This window comes from Chroicocephalus ridibundus, chromosome 4 (genome assembly GCF_963924245.1).
Source record: "Chroicocephalus ridibundus chromosome 4, bChrRid1.1, whole genome shotgun sequence".
Lineage (NCBI taxonomy): Eukaryota > Metazoa > Chordata > Aves > Charadriiformes > Laridae > Chroicocephalus > Chroicocephalus ridibundus.
Window position 1 is genome coordinate 54,343,693 of NC_086287.1, and position 15,147 is coordinate 54,358,839.

General features: G+C 39.5%; 1 protein-coding gene across 1 annotated transcript in view; it reads left to right on the forward strand.

Annotated features, from left to right (window-relative positions):
- The window catches only part of LOC134514831 (ras and Rab interactor 3-like), a 173,052-nt gene that overhangs the window by 67,233 nt on the left and 90,672 nt on the right, over positions 1-15,147 (forward strand). Inside the window, exons 11-12 of the mRNA XM_063333147.1 lie at positions 4,326-4,495; positions 6,466-6,610. Of these exons, the coding sequence (XP_063189217.1) occupies positions 4,326-4,495; positions 6,466-6,610 (315 nt within the window). The remainder of the gene's footprint in view (positions 1-4,325; positions 4,496-6,465; positions 6,611-15,147) is intronic.

The window sequence follows — 15,147 nt, forward strand, 5'->3', positions numbered from 1 at the left end:
GGTACTGCAGGTAAGAAAATATACCTGGGTATTTTTGGCTTTTTTGTAAGCCTGTTTTTATTATTATCTTACCTTCTTCTCTTTCGTTCCCTCTTTTCTCTGTAGAGCAAAAGCATTCCTACCTTCAAAGCGCAAACCATATAATCTAGTGAGCTCTTGGGCCGCTCTTAATGAGCGAGGTCTCCTTGCTTTGTTCTTTCCAAAGATCTCCCATTGTGGGAGACTGAGCTCGGCAGCAATGTAGGTAGCATTTGGAAAGGTACTCGTGTGATAACAAATAGTGGCAAACAGGAATTTAGAGCAGACTCAGAGAAGCCCGCTCTTTTCTGCTCTTAGTGTTTAGGCTGGGATCTCTTCAAGGTAGATACTGTCACTTATTACAGGTTTATGCAATGACAGCACATGGATACTCTGGTCTCTGAGATATGGTGTTTAGACATAGTTTAATAGAGATTTAAAATTACTTCACACAGGACATTGTAGCATAACTAAATGAAGATGTCTTTGAAATACTTTGATCTCATTTTACAATGAATTTTTGTGAACGTTGACTATGATATAGTGAAGTCTGTCACTTGGATGCGGAGGTACGTACATGCAAGGTTCAGAGGGTATCTCCCAGGGCTTACGTTACTTATGTATTCAAGTGGGGACACAGGAAATGGGTGATCCAGTGAAAGAACACAGATGTTAGTGGTTTTTACTTCTGAGGTATTTCTTGCATTCTGATGTCATCTCCCTGCATGCTCTCCTGTCTAGGCACTGTGGTGAAGGGACGATAGCACAGAGTGCTTGCCTGTCCACCTGTTTCCTTTTCAGGAAATGTGAAGGTTATTTAATGCTTGTGAAGAACATGCAGATCTTTTAGGAAAAGGAGCAAGAAAGCTAATAAAAACCTGGAGTCTTGAGAATGGTGTCTCTACTAGCATCTGTCCACAGCAGATTTTTTTCTCTGTTTTCCCTCGAAGATGCACTGTGACTGCAGTTTCAGTCAGATCCCCTTTGCCTTTTCTGGCACCCATTACACAAATATGCGCTGTGTTGGAGGGACCATTGTTCAAAGTGTGAAAGTGTAGCTATTATCACAGGCAAACCTACCTGGGATGAGGGAGGAGACGAAGAACAGATTCAGGAGGTGACAGGGTTTGACGTGAGCAGTGGGAGAGGAGGGTGGCAGTGTTAGCCTAACTGCTTTGTAGATGGGTGCTTTATGTGTCAGGAAGGTGCCCTAGAAAACCATCACATGGCTGCCTGTTGCATCTGCCTCCTGTTGAGTCAAAATATGCCATGACCTATCAGTGGCTCGCTGTTAGTTGACACTTGGCTGGCTTCACAAGCTGAGCTGCACCTTCTCCAGCAGCAGCTTTCAGAAACAGGAGCGCTGGTAGTAGCAGTGAGAGAACTAGAGCTGGACTCTGCCTCACCTCCAGCCAGTGTTTAGCAAGTTTCAGGATCCACCAAAAAACCTCCCTTGGCTTCACTAAGGTGTAGGTCTAACCTTAGTCTGGTTTTCCACAGGAGGAAAGTCTGGTTACTTCCCAAAAAAGAACAGTTGCTTTGGGTGAAGAACTTTCTTCCTACCAGGGATGGTTAGTCTGTTGCTCAAGGTGCAGATAAAAGGGCGGGGGGGGGGGTTCACCTGCTGCACAGCTCTCTCTTATGCTTCTAAGTTTTATTACTTTTAAGAGCTTCAAATGGTACAATATAAAAGCTTCCATTACTGAAGTTTCAGAGAGAAAAAGAAGAGCTTTTCGCCATAATTCAATTTCAAGGACAAGTTCTACACACAGAGGTAAAGGCAAAATATTTGTTCTTTGTGAAGAATGCTCCTATTTTAAAAGTAAAAACATGTGGCTCACTGCCCGTGGCTTTTATTATGTTGACCCATATTTCCACCAGGTGGCATGGTTCGATTCCTGCCTAAAACCAGAAACTTGAAAAAAGTGGGTTTCTGAGGGTCTGATCAGGAGTCAGCTGAAGTCAGCAAGGAGCTTTCTGTTGATTTTGACAGGGTCGTTGGTGATGACCTTTTGCAGTGAGCAGGTAGTTCAGGTAGTTTGTTAAAAGGAAAAGCCATTCTCAGAAGATATTTTTCTATGGAATATCACAAAGTAGAAGCAAAAAACTCTTTTCTCTGTCTCACATTTATGAAAAGCCCTTCTGCGATTTTTAGGTGGACCATGTTTGTGCCATATGGGGCCAAGGTGTGTATGTTCGTGGGCATAGGGAGTGAGACTGAAGAGCTGTTATGAAAGTATAAGAGCAATGTGCTGCAGTAAGTTAAAACAGCTGCAGTTAGTTATATATATATATTTACAGTGATGTATTCTACATCAGCGCTGAGTCTTTTATCATGGTATTTCATCAAAGCTCAGTATGTTTGGTTACTGTCTCCTTAGTGCTCTTAGAAACAATTCCAGAGTGACTGCAGTGCTTCCTTCTTTTGCATCACAGTGTAAGATAGCTCTTTGGAGATTTCACTGGAGAAACTCAGTTGAGAGCAGTTAATCTATGAGACTGTAAAAAGATATCTGGCCTTTTTGCCTTACCAGGGTTGCTGTCAAACGCTTCTTTTTCTTTGTCTAACCGAAGCAAATATTAAGCTACTGTGGTTGAGTCCTCTTCTCTAGGGTTGGTTCCTAGGTAGCCTCTTCTGGGAGGACTGGTTTCTAGGAAGCTTTTCTGGTAATATATTGTTTCACAGAAAAGCTGCTACGCTCCAACCGTAAGAGTCATTGGAATGGATGTGCTCCTTACTTGCACCATCAACTGCAGTACTCAGCAAGGTTAATTTGTTTCAGATGTCGGGGCAGGGGGAGGACAATTGCTCTTTTATGTTTACCAAATGCAAAATTACTAGAGTTCTATTCTTGGTTAGAGATATTAAGTTGCAAGACAAGACTACAGAGTGGGTTCTTTGAATAAGGCATATTTCTTTGCGAAACCGAAGATCCCTTTATGACACTTCAGGTGACCCCAGTGTACTCATTACAAATTCATTGTAGTGAAACAAAGCAAGACACTCAAATGCTAAAGGATAAAAATATAGCTGTTTACTGGTGATTTACAGGCTTGCTAGGTTTTTCTTGTTGTGTGATAATGTCAGATTATATTTCTTCAACTTCAGATCTGTTAGAAGATGTTACCAAAGCCTTTTTTGCATGATGAGAGTTACATTGCACGCATGGATCCAGTCTTCTTCCTGAAAATATTTCAAAAATATTTCAACACAGTATCAATGCAAAAAAAATTGCACTATAGATTTATGTGTGTGTAGAACAGGTCCATTTTAATTCCTTTGTTTGAGTTGAATGCTTTCTTAGATTTCCTTTGCTTCCTGACTGGAACCATGTACTAATAATTTTCTTCCACTTCTACCTCCTAAATTCTCTTCCTCTTCTTAATGTAAGTAACTTAATGCAAAAGGGGACTGGGAGGGTGAAGCCAAGCTAAGCAAAGCAGAAAACAAGCAGCAAATAATTTTATTGGGTTTTTTTCCCCATATGTATTATTACATGTGATAATTAATACTTATTACAGTCATATGCATATTTCCTGCCCTGCTTTCTAACACCACATGGGTATGTCTCCTGTCTGCTGAGCCTTGCTCTGCTTGCTATGTGTAGTCTGTAGCATTTGTGAGAATATTGGTTTGTTGTTGAGCTCTTAAAGTCTTTGCCTGTATTTGTGTTGATTCCCAATGTAATTTTGTCTCTCTGTGTTCTTAACACTGTAGAAGAAAACTCCTAACCTTGGTACAAGTTCCTTTATATTAACAAAGGCTTACTTACAATAGACATTTGTTCCTGACAATTGTTTTTCATCGTTTCAAATCTTGTCTTGTTGGAGATATTGATAATATTCTCTGAAGGTAAAGTGAAGATTTCCAAAAGGAGTGTGCACAACGTTAGGGACTTCCGGATGTGCAGCTCCTTGATCCAATGGTTAGAGGTTTCAGGAGCTCTGTCTACACTGCCACAGTGCAAGTGCTTTAAAGGGAAGGCTTACAAAACTGTAGTGGGACATAAAGAAATAAAACTGGTACTCCAGAATGAACAGCTGGGTAAAAGCTGCTTCCACTCACCTGAGAGTGGGTTGGTGGCTACCTTAGCAGAGTGAAAGCCATTTTCGGCATGTGATCTAAACAAATGCATGACTGATGAGTAGGTTTACCAGGCTGCAGAAATATTACAGGAAAGTCACTCGTAAATTCAAGCACTCAGATGAATATTTACCCCCACCTGAGCCTGAAAAGAATGACTCTGGGTGATGGGAAGCATGGTAAGGTCAGTTCCACAGCTAACTCTGTCCATTGTGATCATTAGTGAAGGGGATGCAGCAGTATGGCAGAAACAGTGTTGTGATGGTGGATGAGATCATCTGCTCCAGTCCCCCCAAATACCGGTTTCCTGAAGCTGGATTACGGATTATGATTACAAATAGGTTTGGACCACGCACCAGAATGCGGATGGCAAGCCGACTCATCATTAATGAGGTAGGTTCATTAACAAAACCAATTAATAAATGACTGTGAGGCAGAGGGGTTGCCAAAGAGCTGTGCTTATAGTGATTCTGGAATTCAGATTCTCCCACATTTCTAAGGATGGGCTGGAGCTATGTCTTTCTCTAGCTGCTATGTCACAGCAGATTTGAAGATGGATTCCCAGTTGGTGGTGCTGCCTGTCTTAATGGGAGGGCAGTCACCAAGGAAGGACTCCCTTATCTCCCTGCCAGAAGATGTTTCAGTGTTTATGTATGCACATTTGGATTTTATCCAAGAAGAATAATAAGAAGAATTGGGTTTGATCATTTCAAAATAGGTCAAGCTAAGAAAGGATAATGGACAGGGCAACCAAAACTGCTCTTATATTAGCAGCCCATCAGGATCACATCAGATATTTGCCTACCTCTTCAGTCTTTGGAGTAGTCCTCAGCTCAAAATGAAAATGACTAAAGTATTTTCATGAGGTGAAGTTGCCCTGGACAGTTTCAGTTAACTCTTCATATATTGTCACCGCCATATTTTGCTTGTTTTGTGTCCTACAGCTAAAGTGACAGGATCGGCCAAGTGACACTGTTCTGAGCTTGAGGTGAAATCTTTGGCCTGCCAGCCTTGGCTTCTATGAAGGCAGGATTTTATCCTTTGCTCCCTACAATGTCAAATATGAGAGGTTTTTACTTTGACAAATAAATTAATTTCAGTAGTTTAGGAAATACAAGCTTTATCAAGTTCCTAGAATTTGAACATCATAACACAGTTTATGTGTCTACACAGTATTGTGAATACCCCAATGAAAGAAAGCCGCACTAATATATTTTTAACAGCTGTCCAATTTAACAGTAAAATGGTGTTTATTAGGAAGTCAGCTTGGTGGCGTACAGTCAAGAGCAGAAGGTCAGATAGGGCACATGGCAGCAGTTGACTCTGTAAAAGTTCCACTTTGAAAGCGATTTATTGATCAGAAAAAATTTCTTTCTTAATGGGTATGTGCAGAGAGAGCTGATGCTTGCTAGTTCAACATCTGCAAAAAGCATTCTCTAAACCAGAGCGTTTTGGATCTATGTTCTTATGTATTCTCACTGCCAAAGTTTTGCAAAGTATTCAGATATCAGTTTTCTCTCTTTTTAATTACAGTGTGTTAATACTAGTTTCAGATTTTTTTCGTGTTGTGCAGTTACTTTATTTTTCAAGGCATTTCAGAGCACCTTTTAGGAAGTTGCAACAATTTGTCATGAAAAAGAGAACACTTATTGACCCTGCATTATCTTATCTAACAAACTAAAAATATTAATTTTTTTTAATAAAAGTAGGAAATTACTGTTACGTCTCATGTTCTCCAGTGTATTAATGGGTATATACACTGATGTTTAAAACCTATCCCTGTAATTGTTGTACGGCATATTAGAACTGTCTTATACATGTCTGCAGGGGCAGTTATGAGCTTCATGAAATCATATACTTGGAGAAGGGCAACAGGAGTTAATCTTGCTTTTGAAATTATAAGACCTTTACATTTACCTCAAGGAATGGGGATGAGAAGGAGGGAAAGGAGTTGCACCTGAGTAGGAGAGATCCTGGGTAATGAGTCATTCATAAACCAACTCTGATAGTGCGGAAATGTCTTGAGGGTTACCACTGGATTATGGTGCTATTGCTGGTTTGAGTGGGAACTGTTGAGTGAGAAGTGCTTCAGAATAACCACGCTCATTAAAACACGATGTGGAAGAACAGATGTGAGAACTTTCTCCATCATGGCTTGAAAGACTCCTGCCAGTAATTTTGGGGTGGAAGGCCTGATGAAGGCAGGTAGGCCACAGGTAGATTTGTTTGTTGCTGACTGGAAGGAAGGCTTTGTGGGGAAGCATCATGGCTTATGTGACTGGGGCTGGACAGACAGCAGAACTCAAATTTAACAAAGTCAATATTTTCCAAACTATGTCAGTTTTTTCTTTGACACTGTGCAGCGTCAGCGGTTAATCCAGTCTGCCAATGGCTCGAGCAAGCCACTTCAGAATGGGAGACATGAAAATATTGAAAACGGGAACATCCCTGCGGTGAACCAAGAGGAGGAAAACGAACAGGACAATCTATCTCCCTTTTCATTGCCAGGTAAGGCTTACTTTCCGGGTTTTTAGGTAAGGAAACAGAAGATAATTAAAATGCCAAACACTGTCTTGTAAGAAAAGACTACACATGGGGGGAGGGGACGATGGGGATTGATTTGACTGTCTAAAGGCTGGATCTGACGACGATAAAACTGGGCTGGAGGATACGTGACTAAAAGCAGATCTTAGGGAAGTGTTTTCCAGCCATCATGCGCAATAATGGTAAAGTGCTGGTTTGTGCTGGTGGAGGGAAAGCAAGTAAAGCAGGTTGATGTTAAAAAACATGTCAGACCAACCCGATAAGCACTGCGCTGCTAGTAATTTTGAAGTCAACAGTTAATAATGCCCTGCTGGAAATTGCTGGGCCATATATAAATGTATAACAATATATGTTGTTATATATGTGTGTGTGTATATATATAACGTATATATATACACGTATATAAATGTGTATAAATATATAACAACTTGATGTAGTGACTGTAGGGGAGGCTTCTTGGATGAAGAGGAATAAAGGTTTAGGGGCAGAAAGAGTGTTTAATATCTTTGACAGTGTTTAGAATTTTTAGAATAGCAGTATGTAATAATATTCATCTTCTGAAATTTTTTGGAAACTCTTTGGTGTGAACAGCTATATTTAACTGACCTTATTATGTTAGTGCCCTCAGCACATTGCAGGTTGACTCTCCCCCAGATGCTTTGGAGATTAGATAGCAGAGATTAGATCACCCCTCACAGACATGTAGTCAGTAGTCATCTGTCACACAGTTCTTACTTGGCGTAAATGAATATCATATGCAGTGAGAAAGAAGAAAGAATTTTCCATGTTATATATAATTCTAGTTTCTTAGAAATCCCATTGCTTCAGTTGCTATCATTTTAGAAGAGATATTTGCGACTGAACAAATATTGAAGCGTACTATGTGAAGACTGGATAAAACCATATATTTTCATATGTTACTGTACTGTGTGCTCTTACAGGAGGTTCTTGCAGTCAGCAGTTACGGGCTTTCATCAGAGGGAAGAGTGGAAACAAAGTGATTCACTGGAGACAGGCCCATTAGATGGGCTCTTGATAACCGATGAGATAACGAAAAAAATGGTTTTATCAAAACCAAGTGATCCAAGTCAGCAATATACTTGTGCGCATGAACATGTTGGTAATAATAACAATAATAACAGTAGCAGTAATAAACAACTTCTAAAGAGCAAAAATATCTCCCCAACCATCTTAACAATGCAGGATTCAATGCACGTGTTGGCAAAGAAGATTTTTTTTTGAAGTCAGTTGTTTCTAACAAGTTTTTGGATTCAAGTTTTAATGGGGGCAGCGCAGTCATGCTTTCTTCTTACATTCCAGGACAATGCAGGAAACTTCAAATGTGGCAGACATTACCTGGAAACCAAACTTTTGTATTTGGGTTTGTTCAAGACTCAGACAACTTCTTTATGAATAAAAAATAAATTTTGGAGTAGAGCTTCCGGAGTGTGTGACCTTCACAACAGATGAAATGCTTTGAATTAAGGAGGGAGTTATTAGTTGTGCCATTGGCCTTTTTTAAATGCAGTTTTTCTGCATTTTTGAGAAAGTCTTTAAAGATAATTGAGGTGCAACAGGCCAAATTGAAACCACTGATGATACAGTTCGTACTGGAATGGAGCAAAAGTTCAACATGAATTCAAAGAGTTTGCGCAAAAGTGGTAAAGTGATTGTTTAAAGTCCTCATTGTTGTCTTCAGGTTTTGTTACTCCTCTGTTGTCTGGAGATGTTTATCTGTTGGTTGGATTGTCATTGCTCAACTCATATTCTGAGGGAGAATTCTTTTATTTTTGCTTTCAGAAGTACCACTTTAATAACTTTGGAAAAAATGTAAAGAAACCAGCATCATGTTTTGTTGGTGTTTAAGTACTGTGGCACAATCAGTAGCCTAAAAAAATCCTGACATTTAAAACTGGCTTTAGGCAAAAGGTAGCTTGCAGACAGTTTCCCAGAATCCCCTCTGTTTTACTTTTGATATATTTTCAGGCCAAGAATAAGGCACATACATTTTCTAAAGATCAGAAGTTCATGTATTCTTTCAGTACTATAAAGAGCTCTATGAAGAATAGGCTTTCACTTTTCAATAGGACTTTCCAAGTCTACTGCGTACAGTGCGCTAAGTAGAAAATTCACTCTGGTATTTTAAGAGCTGCAACATAAATGGCTATGAATTGGTCCAGACCTTTTCTTCTGCTGTTCTACAGTCACCTTTTTTAGCCTAGTTTGGGGTTTGACTTTCCACCATCAAAATGTGTATTCTAGATCCTTTTGCAAGTACAAGTTTTTTCTGAAACAGAAATAAATGTAAGTGAAGTTTAAAGCACTACATAATCTCTGAGTGATTCCCAGTAATCATTTGCCGTCTCTGAGTTTTGCTTATTGTTGTCTTTTATCCTCTGTCAATGGCAGTGCTCAGCAATAAATGACTTTTAATAAATGGCTTTAGCACACAGAAACAGAAAAAACAAAAAAAAAATATCATGAAAACAGTCGCAAACTACAGCATCCAGCCTAGATCCCCTATGTCAGACATCCAAAGAGATTCACCACCAGGGTGTGGTTTAGGCCAATCTTGAAAGAGGAGGCCACATGTAATTTTTATGGAAACTACATATGTTATCATACAAACCAGCCTTTGCCTTTAGTTTCTGTGTGGGAAGAAACACTCTCTTTAAAAGAGGATTTTTGTTTCTTGACCTAACCTTTAGGTCATGATGATTATCATCCAAGAGAAAGGCTTATTTGATGCTTTAAAATTTGATTACTCTACAGTTGTTTGGAAACAGGTCTTAAACTTTAAAAAACCCCAAACCAGATGAGAATAAAGCAGGATGAAACTGAGCAGGCATATGTTGACAATAAAATGATGTGTAAACCCCCTTGCATAGCTCAGTAGTCTTCTAGAGCCCAGACTCAGAAAAGCACTTCTGTGCAGCTTTTAATGGATGCTTAAATCCCATTCACTGTCACATGTCCAGGATCCTTTAAAATACTCAGCGTTCTCAGCTCCTGCTGATTTCACAGAAATGAAGAACTCCTCCTCTTACAGGATTTGGACCACAGATGCTTTATGTAAGTCGTGATGGGTGTTAGCTAAAATAGGAATAATAATTCCCAGAGCTAAAATGAGATGGCAATAAAGGAGATTAGCAATCCTCCCCTTTTTTGTATGGATCCAAAATACGAAGACAACATGTAGGATAGAAGCGAAAAGGAATTAACAGCATCTACTGAAATCATAAAAAACGCTTGTACTTGGTCAAACCAAATGTTTGTTTCGCCCAATATTCTGACTCCAACCATGACTTTATGAAGAAGCCTGGAGAAGAATGAGACAGGACAAGTTGACCTTCAGCTATTTGCAGCTCAAGGAACTTTCCGGACTGGGTGTAATGTCCGAGTATTTAAAAATCCTTAATGTATTTCTTCTTCATTAACCTAATTCGCATTGAATCTTTGCAATCATTTGACACCCACATCATCCTTTGGGAAGGAGTTTCATGGTTGTGTGAAGAACTGTCTCCTTTTACTTGCTTTGAACCTGGCTCCTACTAGCTTCATTTGATGTCGTCTTTTACTGGGAAACACAGTGAACAAAGCAAACCCATGTACTTCACTTGGACACTCAGCATGCTGTAGCTTTTTGTTGTATTCCCTATGGAGTTGTATGTCCTCAAGGTTGAGCTAGAGACAGAAAAGGGTTCCATGTGGAGATCTCTTTAAGTTTCTGTCTCTGCAAACACTGATGCAGAGAGTTCTTTTAGCTTCTCTGCAATGCCCCTGTCTTCTCTCAGTGCTCTTTTACACTTTGATTACCAGTGGACACATCAGACTTCCTGTTCCTAATGTATTTGAAATAAGATTTATTGTGAATTTTGATTCCTCTATGTAGTTGTTCCTCAGACTCTCTTTTTGACCTGCATTATTTCCAAACTTTTTGCCAAAGTTTGGAAACATGACTTAGGTGGCTGAGTTAGAAAGAGAGCTAGTTTGCACAGCTGCTTTGATGTTGTAAGAGAGAAGTTCTTCCAAGAAGTAGTTCAGAGCAAGACCTAACTGTAGTATTTTGAAATGCTTTTTTGGAGGAGCTTCTTCTTGCCACTGCCTGTGTAATAGCACATTTACCTTAGAATTTTATTTCAGAACACAAGCATGCTTCTGAGGTGCATCTGACTGCACTGCACTTTGATTTGCATCGTGTTGTTGGAGCTCATGAACCAGATTCCTTTTTGTAGAAAACTGAACTGGAAATTGTGCTCTAGAAGAGCAACGAGTGTGCTCTACCTTGGAGAAGGATACACAGGATAAATTGGAAGAGAAGTGGGCAAGGATTTAATGTAGTTAACTCATCACTTATCTCTGAAAGTGTCAAGAGGGACTTTTGAGCAAGTCTGTAAATCCCAGTTCTCTGTTTAAATAAAACCACCGATAAAGTAGACAGTAAGGTTAAAACATACACAATAAACCATGCCAAAATCCATCCAGGCCAAAAAAGATATGGGGAGAACCTCTGCTCCGTTGCATTTTATTTTTGTTGAATATTGTCTTGTGTAAACCTATAGTAACTCTGAGAGGAAAGTTTGTTTCTGCATACTGGAGCAGATTCTTTTTTCCAGACCAGTTCCCACTGTACCAAAAATGTGTCTTTAAGAGAAAATTATTAGCATAAATCTGAATATGCAAAGTGTGGTAAAGGCACAGGCTGAAAATAGAAATCTGGGTTGTTTTGGACAGATCTCATAGTCTGGAATCTGGAACTTGTATTCTGGAAAATGGAATTTCCGAGAAAAGTGTTAGTAGTTTGGAAAATAGCCTGTTTTGGATGTGGATGAGAAGTAAAACCTTGGTATTTTCCACTGGGGAAAAAAAAAAATGTTTCCAAAGCTCTGTTGCAGGAGAATTGCAATAAGAATGTTTTCATCCCACTTGGAAGGCTGACAAAAGTTGGGCTTTCTTGGATGCCCTTTTCCACACTACGTAGCCTGTCTCTGGTGTGGTAACACAGAGAGTCTCTTGCCTCCACAGTTCCCAGGGAAAGTCGCAGAGCTGAAATCAATAAGGATTTTCCAAGAAGGTGAAGAGGCAGCTGTTCTGTTAATTTTCCTAACTGCAAATTGAAGCCATCTTCTCAGAAATTTATTATTTTGCAACAAAGATATTTTTCAGTGGAAAATAATTCTGATGGAAAATTCACAATGGCTGTAGTTTGTGATATCTATTTCAGTTGTTTCTATGTTGAGTCCCATACTTGGGACAAAAATTTACATTCCTCTGTTGCGCTTTGGATATCACACATGTTCAGAAATGAATTAGGCTTTCAGATTGGCTAATTTACATATATTAAAGTTTTACAATCAGTCTCAACTCTAATGAACGAGAGCACTTTCTAGAGAAATTTACTTGCTGTCTGGATTATTACAAAGCTCCCAGTGTGGGGGTGTGTATGTTACTGGTACACATTTTCAGGTCGAGATTTGAATTAATATTGCTAATGATATGTGGGTGTAAATATAAAGCCTAATTAGGACCAAGGGGACAGGTGATGTAAAAATCACGTTTTACTGGGGGAAAAACAGTTGAGAGTTTTGTTTTGTTTTTTTTCAAATAAAAAATGGTAGAGATATTTAAAAAGATAAAAAAGGAATTTAAAAATTGTGAAGTGGAGCACCAAGTAAATAGCCAACAATAATCTTTCTAGGCCAGCCTGAACGTGCCTTATTTTCTTCTTAGTTTACCATTGTCAAAAGCAAAATCCCACAAAACCAGAAATCAATAGTAAACTCCAGGAAGCCTTTCTCATTTAGCAAATAGGCTTAAATTAGAGAAAACTTTTCCCATTTTTCAAGTTACTTTAAATTAGAGATTTATATGAATTTATAACAATACCGTTATGAAAATCCTGTGTGGCAATTAGATTCATGCTTTTCTGGGATGTTATAATTTTTTTTAGATCAGTCAGCTACTAATTGCCTTGTGTAAGGACATGCTTTTTTCACTTGTGAAGGTTTAGGCATGTGCTGAAGTAGCGAAGGTGTGGAACGGTGGTCTAGGCTTGACTACCACACTTTTGAAGAGAAGACGTAAGTGGAAAAGTGATCAAATTGAACTGGCTACAGCAGCTTAGATCTGACTCCTGACGGTGTAGTTCCAGACTCCAGTCTGTCTAAGCTCAGCAAAAGTGTTTTCTGTGCAGCTTATTGACTAGGATATGTAGGCTGTCTGCACCATCTATGTTTGGAAGTTCTGTTTCAGATTAGCTCTAGTGTGGTCCCACGGACTAAATGCCCATTATTATTTGGAACAATTCTAAGTTTGTGCCTCTGGTTCAGGTTTATACGAAGGGAATCTCGTTGGTGTGATGCAAAGCTGCTCCATGTTGCAAACTAAAATACAGTAAATTGCAAACCAAAACTCAGTAAATGGGGACAATCCAGGGGATTTACTTCAAGGGTACACTCCTGATCTGAATGAAAACAGAAATGTAGTTTCACACTTTCGTACTGAGCTCCTCTCAACTCTGTGTGAATGTTGTGAATAGGACCTTATAGCGGCCTTCCAGTATCTGAAGGGGGCCTACAAGAAAGCTGGAGAGGGACTTTTTATAAGGGTCGAGGGGTAATGACTTCAAACTGGAAGATACAGATTAGGTACCAGTAAGAAATTTTTCACTGTGAGGATGGTGAGGCACCTGGCCCAGGTTGCCCAGAGAAGCTGTGGCTGCCCCATCCCTGGAGGTGTTCAAGGCCAGGCTGGATGGGGCTTTGAGCAGCCTGGTCTGGTGGGAGGTGTCCCTGCCCAGGGCAGGGGTTGGCACTGGATGATTTTTAAGGTCCCTTCCAACCCAAACCATTCTATGACAGTATTTTTCCTGTAAAAAGGAGCTTCCTTTAGTGCCTTAAGGAAATATTCCTTTCCTCTCAGTGCTGTGGTGTGTGGTGTTGACTTTGTTCACCAGGACATTATATGTATGTGAAAGTAATGATTGCGAGCATAACATCTGGAAAGATGACAAGCCCAAAAATGTATTGAAAAGGGCTGCTGCTTCATTTTCAGAAACATTGTAATCAGGCTTTTCTGTAATGATAACTCTCTGAAATACCTGGCATGCTTGGCTTCCAGATATTTGGAGAAACCAAAAAATGGATGTATAGGTAGGAAAAGAACTTCATGCAAAACCCCTCATCTTTTACAGCAGAGTGAAGTAAAGAGAATATAGACCGGTGTTGCTTTCTGTAATAAGGCAATATTCTTTCATTATTGTTGTGGGAGGTGCAACAAAAAAAATCCACCTTTCCTCAGCTATGTGGGTTGCTGCAGGGGCCTTCAGAGCCAGGGCTCACAGGAGTGGCCAGTACTGCTATTAAAACAACTGAGCTAAGGCCTTGAATTGGGACTGGTTTTCTCTTGTTTTTGCAGAACAGCTATGTATTGAATAATAGCCTTAATGAGGATGATAATTTTCTTCCTTGCATATGTACTAGTGAGCTAAGCAGCAATCATAACACAATTTGTCATGAACTAAAAGCATACCCCAATTTAACTAATTTATCACTAAATCATTTTAATGATTATTTTAGAGGGGGTGGTCAAAACCAAAGCAACAGAGCAGCACAAGAAGTAATTTCAAAATAAATAACTACAAAAATATATATTTCAAACGGTATATTGTTTGTGTGTTCATCTAACTCAGGTGAAATGAATGAAGTCTTCTGGTTCCTGAGGGAATGAAGTCTCACTTTATTGAGGTTGCTGCTAAACTTAGGAAATTTTTACTTAACTACCAAGTTACAGCATAAGAGTAGACTTCTTTGGCACTGGGTGTCACACAAGTTCTATGACCCAGCATAGGAGGATCTGAAGAAAATGGCTGGAGGCAGAACCAATGCCAGATATATTTAAGGCTTTATATAGAAGTTTATAAAAGCTGGCAAACCCTGACATAAAAGACAAGTGTGTGAAGTAGGCTGCTTTGGCCATGGTGGCTCAGAACTATTCCAGGCTAACTGCAAATGTCCGTTCTGCTTCTCTATTAACCCAGCAAAACCCAGATTTTTTTCCCCAAAGTCTCAAGCCTGGTTGCCTTGTAACAAATGTAAGTGTAACTTCCACAAACGATCTAGCTGTAAAAAGCAGTTCTGATTCATGACGTTGTGTGGATAAAGCAGCACCACTAATAGGGCCAGGAATTTTAATCTGACATACATCCATTCAAACTTGAGCGAAGATGAGGGAAAGGCTCGTCCTCCTCCACTAATGTTTCGGTTTTCCTGGAACTGAGCAAGTGTAGCAATGCCAGTGGTAAGGCGCTGTGAATTCTCAGAGTTAAGCATTTGTTTAAATAATTCAGGGCACTAGACAGGATCCCTGACAAGATACATATTCTATTTATTCTCTATTTGTTCTCCAGGCATTTTTGTTTCTTTTATTCATGTTATTGAAAAAAGAAATGGGACTGAATCTCCTGTGTCACGCAGGAGATTCAGTAGCAGCACCGAAGTCAG